The sequence below is a fragment of the Ananas comosus genome, linkage group 6 (assembly GCF_001540865.1).
Source record: "Ananas comosus cultivar F153 linkage group 6, ASM154086v1, whole genome shotgun sequence".
NCBI lineage: Eukaryota > Viridiplantae > Streptophyta > Magnoliopsida > Poales > Bromeliaceae > Ananas > Ananas comosus.
This window is the reverse complement of record NC_033626.1, coordinates 11550099-11559081: the sequence shown is the minus strand read 5'-3', so window position 1 is coordinate 11559081 and position 8983 is coordinate 11550099. Positions and strand designations below refer to the sequence as shown.

The window sequence follows — 8983 nt, the reverse complement described above, 5'->3', positions numbered from 1 at the left end:
TTAATATCTGATGTTAAATGGACTATCCACACATGTTGCCAAAAATAAAAGCTTAGATTGGGATTTGGGGACTTCACGCGTGGGTACTGCTGCAGCTACAGTGAAAGTCGACACACAATAACAAGCAATGGGCCATCACGTGTTGGGTGATGGTTCCCACGTGCTAAAACTCTGTACCTGACCCCATTTGTGTGAACACAACTCATAACGCCACCATATTCACGGGATGTGGGAAACACTTCCCTTTGCCCATGTCCAGTGTCCATCCCGAATGCCCAAATCCAAGAAACAGAGACCGTACTGTACAGTGCAGCGTGCATCTTAGATGGGCGTATTCAATATAATACCAATACATCAAAATTTTAATATTCTAATAGCTACTTAATTGATCAATTTATGTGGAATGTCAAACAAGATGTATAAAACATCTCAAATGCATTCACAATATGCACGTTATTGTTGGCTATTTATTATTGGACTAAAATAGAATTAATATCTTGTCCTGTGACAATAGACTCAAAAAACTAATAACTTGAGTTGGATAAGTCTAATAAGTTGAATGAAGATGCGAACCACAAGAGGTCTAACAGTAAGAGATCTAATAATAGACCCAACATTCAGAAATATTGAGTCAGGTTGAAATTCACGAGCGTTGTGACTGAGCCCTTAAATGCGATTGGTGAACCTTTCTTATCAACAGGTGTGTTTGGAATAGTTGGTTAGCGCTTACGATTACCACATCAACATCAGATAAAAATAATAAGCTAAAACAATTGTGGCCGTGCTGGTGTTAGATTTAGTTCATGTTTGGTAGTGTACTAAAGCCTCGGAATCTGAGCGCCATGTGTGCATATTATGGTGTGCACCATACATATGTCTCCAATGTGGTCTCGCAGAGAGGGGCACAGGGGAGCAGCTACATTTTGCAAGATCTTCACTTACACCGGTACGATTCCAATATGAAGCAGATGCATGTACATTGGCATTTTTTATTTATTTTGATCGTGGCGGTGAATCCAAGTAAATTATTATTATTATAAGCATACTTTGGAGGGTAGAGGGAATTGACAGCTTTAAAAGGGTAGTAGATGATAAACGGACGGTGTGTGATTTTTGTTTATTTTTCATTTGTTAGTCTCCTAGATATTGCGCAGAAGAAGGATCCGTATTGTTTGTAATCTGAGTTTTATTAGAAGTGTTGTGTGGAGTGAATATAAACGCCAGAGCAAATCATACAATGCAGAATCTATCTTCGTTAGAAATGTAGAAGTCACGAGTTACACGGTTGATCGTAGAACTTCAATTTGTTTTTTTTTTTAGACAAAGGTAGCATGCTACCCGCTTCATTCAATGGGAAGATGAACTAGGCTATAAGAGTGGGACAACTCGGGCCCCTAAAAAAAAAGAAAAAGAAGTACAGGTAGAGATCACGTAACGGCAGCTGAGAGCAGTGAATCCCACTCCTTCACCAACTGATTTAGGTAGCGGATCGCCATTTCTGGATTCGGCTGGATTTTCCTAAAGATGAAATCATTTCTGGCTTTCCAAGCGATCCACCAGCAGCAAACTAACTCAGTGAGACTGTTTCTCTTCGTGTGTAGGCTCTTCCTGACAAACCATCTGTCCCAGACTAGGTTCACCTCATCCCCCAGGTCTTGTGTTTGCACGCCCACTACCCCCATTACTAATAAAAACATGGTAAAAACGCACTGGGAAAACATGTGATCCACAGTTTCATCTTCCGACCCGCAAAGTACACAGGTTGGGTCTTGAATCAACCCTCTCTTGAAGAGCTTGTCCCTCGTAGGAGTTCTCTTCTTAAGGACCAGCCAACATAACACTTTTACCTTTAAAGGGATTTTGAGTCTCCAAACACGAGAAGCTCGAGCGTCCCTCGTACCCCCATCCGTCAACGCCATATAGGTTTATTTTACCGTGAATAGTTCATCTGCACTCCATCGCCAAAGTAACCTGTCCGGTGTGGGTCGAACTGAGAGCTGAGAGATTCGTTCCTCTAACTCCCCGAAACTGGCCCTCGTCCCTCGGCTCTGACTCGCAGCGCCACCCTCAATCAAAGACCAGTTCCACCTTCCCCTCGTAAAACAGTCGCCGACTTTCAAATTTTTCCCCCCAGACATAAGGTAGGCCGTCGGAAACAAAAGAAACATCAAATTGTCCCCACACCACCGATCGTGCCAAAAATCAATAGCCCGCCTGTTGCCTAGGTTGTAGGCCATTCCCCAAGAAAAGATATAGTTAAGGCTCAGCACCCCCGTCCACCAGCTAGAGTAGGGTCTGAAAGTTTTACCTTCCCTCAAAGGAGTATGCCGTCGGTAGTACAGGTCTCTGACTAGCTGATTCCATTGTAACTGGGGAGCTATGTGGAATTTCCACCGCCATTTAACCAGAAGGGCTTGATTCATGAGAACTTCAATTTGTTCAACTCAAACATATTAAACATTAACTCTTTCAAAGTATCCTCATTATCGAACCAAGTACATAGGGATCATGAGCAGTCTTATTTTTTAGAAAAAAAATAGTTTGCTATTTATTTCGTTGATTTTTTAGAAACAAATTTGGCTAAAATTGTAAAACAATTAATTTTAGAATTTGGAATCTTAGATATTAACTATCCAATTAACTCTTAACTGATTGTGCTAGATATAGTTAGTTGTCGAAAGATATCTTTTGTATCGAATCTGTGATTGTAGGAACTCAAATCTTTTCGCACGTGGCTATGACTTCACTAGCTTTGTAAAATTCTCAACTGGGCCAGGTTCATGACCGAACAAGCTTGTTGCGAGTTTAGTTTTAGGCCTATATATTGTGCAAGCCCAGGCCTTTGTGCGAGAGGAGGCCACAACGAGAGGGCCAAAGTGTTTAAACACCACTGATATATGTAGTCCCATATATATATATATATAAATATCAAGTTGTAGCTTCTATCAAAAAAAAATTTTAGCTCCATTTATATATTATTAATAGTACAACAACAATATAAAAGAATCAAAGAATCGAACGGTTCTAACACATAGATAGATACACATCCATACGACATGTATAAATCCCACACATGCACGGTTGTCACACCAGCGTGGAGCAAGTGGACGTGGACGGGTCAAACAGCGCGGGGAGCAGGTACTTCCTCCCGTGGGCCCCATTGCCGTTGTAGCTCGCACCCGTGGTGGGTTCCACCTGCAGGTCCCCAGCGTACCCCGGATACGCCCCTTTCCCATAAACACCCGCGCACGCCGTCGCGGCCTCTAACGGCGCCTCCTTGGGCCCCTGGAAGAACCCGTCCCCGAACGGATTCGTAACGGCCCCGGCCAACATGCTCGCGAGGTTGATCACCATGCCGTCGACGCCGACGTCGCCGTTAGGCGCCGTTAGCGGCGGGGTCTGTGGGCCGTAGGTGGGCTGGTGGAAGGGCCACGCGCACTGGCCCGGGCACTGGGTCGCCGAGTTCCCGACCCAGACGTACGCCGACCCGGTTCTCGGGTCCGAGCCGTGGAGCCCACACCGGCTCATGCAGAACCCCTCGACCGCCACGTCCTGGGCCGTGAAAACCAGCCCAACTCCTCCCTTCTTGGGCTGGGCCTTCGCGGCGAGCTCCGAAATTTGGCCCATCGTAAGGGACTTCCCCAAAGAGCACCCCTCATCCGAGACTTGGCTTGCTAACACGACATGGGCCGTTGTTGGGCCTCCACTTTTCCCGGCCTTCGACAAGTAAAGCTGTTCTATGGAGCTCCACCACTGGGACACAGAAGGGTTCGGCGAGGACTGAGTGGTGGAGGTGAGGGAGAGGAGAAAATCGGAGATGATGGATTTTTGGGTGGGAGTAAATTGACCGTACCATAAGATGGAGACAGGGATATCTCCTCGGAGCACTTGGCCGTTGTGGTACGTGAGGAGATTGGGCTGTGGTTCTACTAAAGCACTCAGTTTCCTACTAGACCCCGTTGATAAGTGAACTAGGCTAAAAATCACTACTGCTAATAGCAAAAGGTTTGATGTTGCTGCAGTAAAAGAACCCATTTGAGAGCAAAAGAGGAGGAGCAAGTGAGTGAGAGAGAGAGAGAGAGAGCTTGCTGTGAGGATATTGATGTGTTGGAGTAAAATGAAGGGCCTATATTTATAGGGCAACAGTGAGCAGGTAAGCGGCTTAATTGCAGTACTGGGAGCTTCCTACAAGTTTCCTTTGTTTTTTATTATTATATTGTTGATAAGGGACACTAAGAAGAGGCAGCTGGATCATGTATGTTGCTTGCTTGGTTCCTGCGTAAGCCTCAATAAATATATTTTCAAGTCAAAGGGTGCATTAGCGCCGACCATTAATGGAGTAGTATCATTCTCGATTGCACGTGACAGAGGAAGGTTCTCATGAGCTGGAAAATAGTGTAGCTGTAATATATGTAACACTTTTGAGATCTATAATTGAGTGATGGCCCAAAAGATTCAAATTCAGGGGTCTTTAATTCTTACAGTACATTGAATTGTCGCTGTAATTTTAGTTACATTTGATTAGTTATTAGCTCAAAAAGAAAAAAAAAAAAAAAAAAAAAAAAAAANCCCAGAGAGAGAGAGAGAGAGAGAGAGAGAGAGAGCAGTAATTTAACCTATTTAACCTTCTAGATAAGTGAGTGAAACTAATTTATATTAGTAATATCTTTTTTCTTTCTTACTTTAAGATTGGCGTGAGAATTACCTTAGAGATGGAATCGAGGTTGGTTTTACATCGACATTTTTATTTATTGATACAAAATATCGCTCTTCTTATTAATTTATTTTTTTTCAAAAAGAGATGGCTTTAATAATGAATTAAAAAAAACAACCTATTATGATCTATATATACATCAGAGTGACAAAAACAACAGTGGACACAGGTTTATCTCCTCTTCGCACTTCTCCATTATTGGTATGTGAGGAGATTGGGTTGTGGTTGGACTAAGTTAATTAAGATGCTAATTTTCTCGCACCCACACAACAATAAGCTTGCTAAGTAGGATTAGCAAAAGAACACTCCTGGGTTGGTATCAGAGACTACTAAAAAAAGGATAGATAGAATAAGAACGTGGGGTGGCGCAGTTTTGAGAAGGGTTGCAGATCCTTTTCTGCAAATAACGCTAAAGATTTAGATTTGTTCTCAAATATCGTAGCCGTCCCTGCTGGACGTGTTCTTGCTCCCCTGGCCCAAGGATTTAGGACAAAAATTATGTGAGAAGAATTTCTTAAACTATTTGTTTGAGACGGCAGGATATGTTGTCACACAGGTATTACATTCCGCCTCTTGAAATAATTTGATCAGATACTTGAAATTTTACTTTCTTCAACTATTATTGGTCCAATTTTTTAAAAATGTCAATAACTCAAGAAATCATATCGTGGACCAAATAATTACAACAAGTAGTTTCAATTTGTTTTGATAGATTTCTAAAATCTTTAAACTTTGTTCAATTGTAACTCGTGAATTTCTTTGCATTTGTTGGCATTAAGTGAATCTGAAATAAACATGTTAAACATGTTTCTAAAATATTTTTTACCGGACTGATGTTTTTAGATAGCATAGTATTAAAGTTAATTTTGCTCTTAATCTTTGAGTTCTGCAACGCTAAATTAATATCATGATCTGCGAAACTAATTTGTTATCAAACAACAGTAAATTTATGAAACAAGGGAAGAGTGCACAAACAATTTTACCGAGCATTCTTGAGAGGAAATGCATTGGTTGCATCAAAAAAATGTGCTTTCTTTTTTATGCTAAATAATTAAGAACAATAATGAGCTACAGTAATAGTACAATTATTGAAGTACCTAATGCCATCCTTTTGTCTGATTAATATCTTTATTCAAGAACCAGCCAACATCAAGAATCTAACAATGTTTTCAACATTGTTTTGACACCCATTATCATGATCAATTAGTGCTTATTAAAAAATTTCAAGTGGTGTTAATTCAACTTCAATTTGCTCCCACTCCAGTGAAAACATTTTTTTCGAGCTAATCCCTGCTTCGCTAGTGCTTAATTAACAACAAGATTATTTTAAGACCCTAATTAATAATTGAACCCTTTCATTTATTTTCCAACACTACTAGACATAGAGTGCAGTGAGAGAGTATAATTAAGAAAATCGCGCATCTTAGCTCTAGACAGTTGTTTATTTTAGTGTTAAAATTAAGCTAGATGTGAGATTCAGTTTAGGTAGGTTTAAATTTGGATGCCCTTTGATTGCGATGATTTTTCTTTTTTTTTCGGACATTTTATAAACAAAATTTGCTCCCACTCTATCCTTATCGCATAGGGAGATTTTCACTGAAGTGAACTCATACCCCACATAACCACTGTATTAATTCTAGTAAGCTACTTAGATGATGATTAAGTTCGGGGTATTCTGAATCTTCAATTAAGAGATCAGAGTTTGATTCTCTACACCTTCTTTTAGAAAATGCAAAATCTAGCCTTAACATTTTTTAAAAAATATAATCTGCGATTAATATAGAGAGGGTTTCGTGATCAGATCCACAAATTTCAACTTAGGTACCCAAAAATATTCGTCATTGCATCATTCTCCACAAAAGAGTAACAGATGTGAAAAAGTTATGAAACTAGTCAAACTTGTGGTTATGTAAATAGTCCCCCAAATTGTCATTGAGTGAACTAAATATCCAACCTTATAATCCATCAGTCAAAGTGTTCTAACTTTTAATTAGGCTAAATAATACTCTCGGTCCTCAAAATATGGGGAGCATGAAATTTTGATCTTCAAAATTTAATTTAATTTTTGACTCAATTTTTTAAAATTATTATAATTAACTCTGACAGATCAATTTAATAATTAGTTAAACAATGATATATTTCTAATTTGATAGTAATGTGGCAGTGTTATAATAAATAATGTTTTAATTATTAAGATATTATATTATTATTGCGTCAACAAAATATGAAATATTCAGTCTCTCAAATTAAATTGTAGAAAAAAATATGATAATTTAAAAAAGGGAAAACTTCACAAACCCCCCCTGTGGTTTCGTGCATTCTCACTTTGCTACCCTGTGGTTTAAAACGTATCAATTTGCCCCCATGTGGTTTCGTTTTTATCTTTTTGTTATCAATTTTATTATTATTATTTTTTAAATCAGTGACAAAGTTAAAATTAAAGGATACTAAAGTGACTATTCGATAAATATAGATGGTTATCTGAAGTTTTTTGTATATAATTTAACGAAATATTAACGAAAAAGCTTCCGAAAAGATAAAAATGAAACCACATGGGGGTAAATTGATACGTTTTAAACCACAGGGTAGCAAAGTGAGAATGCACGAAACCACAGGGGGGTTTTTTGAAGTTTTTTCTTTAAAAAATTCAAATATAGAGTGTAGTTTTTTCCTTTCAATTCTTACAATTTTCTCTTTTTTTCGTTTTCTGAGTCATGGTAGTACCATAATAAAGAGAAAAGCTACCAAAAGCGATGCCCCGATTATGCCTCACGAGTTGAATGTGAGGTGGAGGTCGTACGAATGGGATCCCAGGTGTAGCTACCCCTGCTGGAAAAGTTATTTCTTGCACCTGGTGCACCAGGAAAGCAATCCACTGAGTTTGGCTTTTTTTTTTTTTTTGAAAAACTTCAAAAAAATCCCCTATAATTTTGTACTTTTTCATTTTAGTACTCTATAATTTAAAGTGCATCAAGTTAGTATCCTGTGGTTTCACACTTTCTCACTTTAGTACTCTATGATTTAAAATGTATCAAGTTACAACCCTACGATTTTATTTTTGTATTAAGTTAGTACCCTGTGGTTTCTAAACCAAGTGTACTAAAGTGAGAAAGTGTGAAACCACAGAATACTAAAGCGAGAAAGTGTGAAACTAGGGGTACTAAATTGATACACTTAAAATCACAGGGTACTAAAGTGAAAAAGTGTAAAACCATAAAATACTAACTTGATACACTTTAAACCATATAATACTAAAGTGAGAAAAAATGAAACCACATGGGGAGTATTTGAAGTTTTTTCTTTTTTTTTTTTTATAATGTTTTTGGTTCACCTTTTCATTCTTTATCGAATTGTTGAAATAGAAAAAATAAAACATTACATTTAGATTTCTATTTTGTATTATTTATTTAAATAAAATCTTATGCTATAAAAATGCTATTAATATTTTTAATCAAACTAAATACATAATTCTGATAAATACCAAACTTAGTTAAGATTTGACATCGATGTGATATTAACTTTGTGTATATTACTTAGTGCTAAAATAATTATAACGTCATTAGAATTAATAATATTTTGGTAACAAAAATAGTAATTAAAATTTAAAATAAAAAATAAGGAATCTAGATATAAAAAAAGGAAAAACTTCAAAAACCCTCCTATGATTTCGTAGATTCGCACTTTGCCCCCCTGTGGTTTAAAATGTATCAATTTATCCCCTATGGTTTCCTTTTTTTCTTTTTCTTATCAATTTCATTATTTTTTTTTAAATCAGTGATAAAGTTAAAATTAAAGCGTACTAAAGTGAATATTTGATAAATCTAGATGGGTATCTGAAGCTTTTTATATATAATTTAATGAAATATTAACGAAAAAGCTACCGAAAAAATAAAAATGAAACCACAGGAAGGCAATTTGATATATTTTAAATCACAGAGGGGCAAAGTGAGAATCTACGAAACTACTGGGAGTTTTTTGAAGTTTTTTCTATAAAAAAAAAAATTTTGGTAAAGTTTAGGAGACCAGCGACGTAGTTGCCTCTCTGGTGCACGGATGACGTGGCGCACAGCGTGCGGGCAATAAATTGCATTAACGAGCTGGCGCCTACGCGCGCGCCTCCGTAAACCTAACACGACCCGAGGTGGTCCCCATCACAGCTGTCATTTCCCCACTCCCCGCCAACACTTTCCACGTCAGATTTCAAAATTTCCAGCCTGTCTTCCCATTCTGCCCCTCTCCCCCCAACGTTCGGAGGAATTCTACACTGTC

At 38.0% G+C, this 8983-nt stretch overlaps 1 protein-coding gene across 1 annotated transcript; it reads right to left on the bottom strand.

Annotated features, from left to right (window-relative positions):
- Nucleotides 2941-4202, bottom strand: LOC109711290 (protein EXORDIUM-like). Its single transcript, XM_020234251.1, has one exon. It carries the CDS (start codon nt 4033-4035, stop codon nt 3085-3087), a length of 951 nt encoding a protein of 316 aa, XP_020089840.1. The 5' UTR covers nt 4036-4202; the 3' UTR covers nt 2941-3084.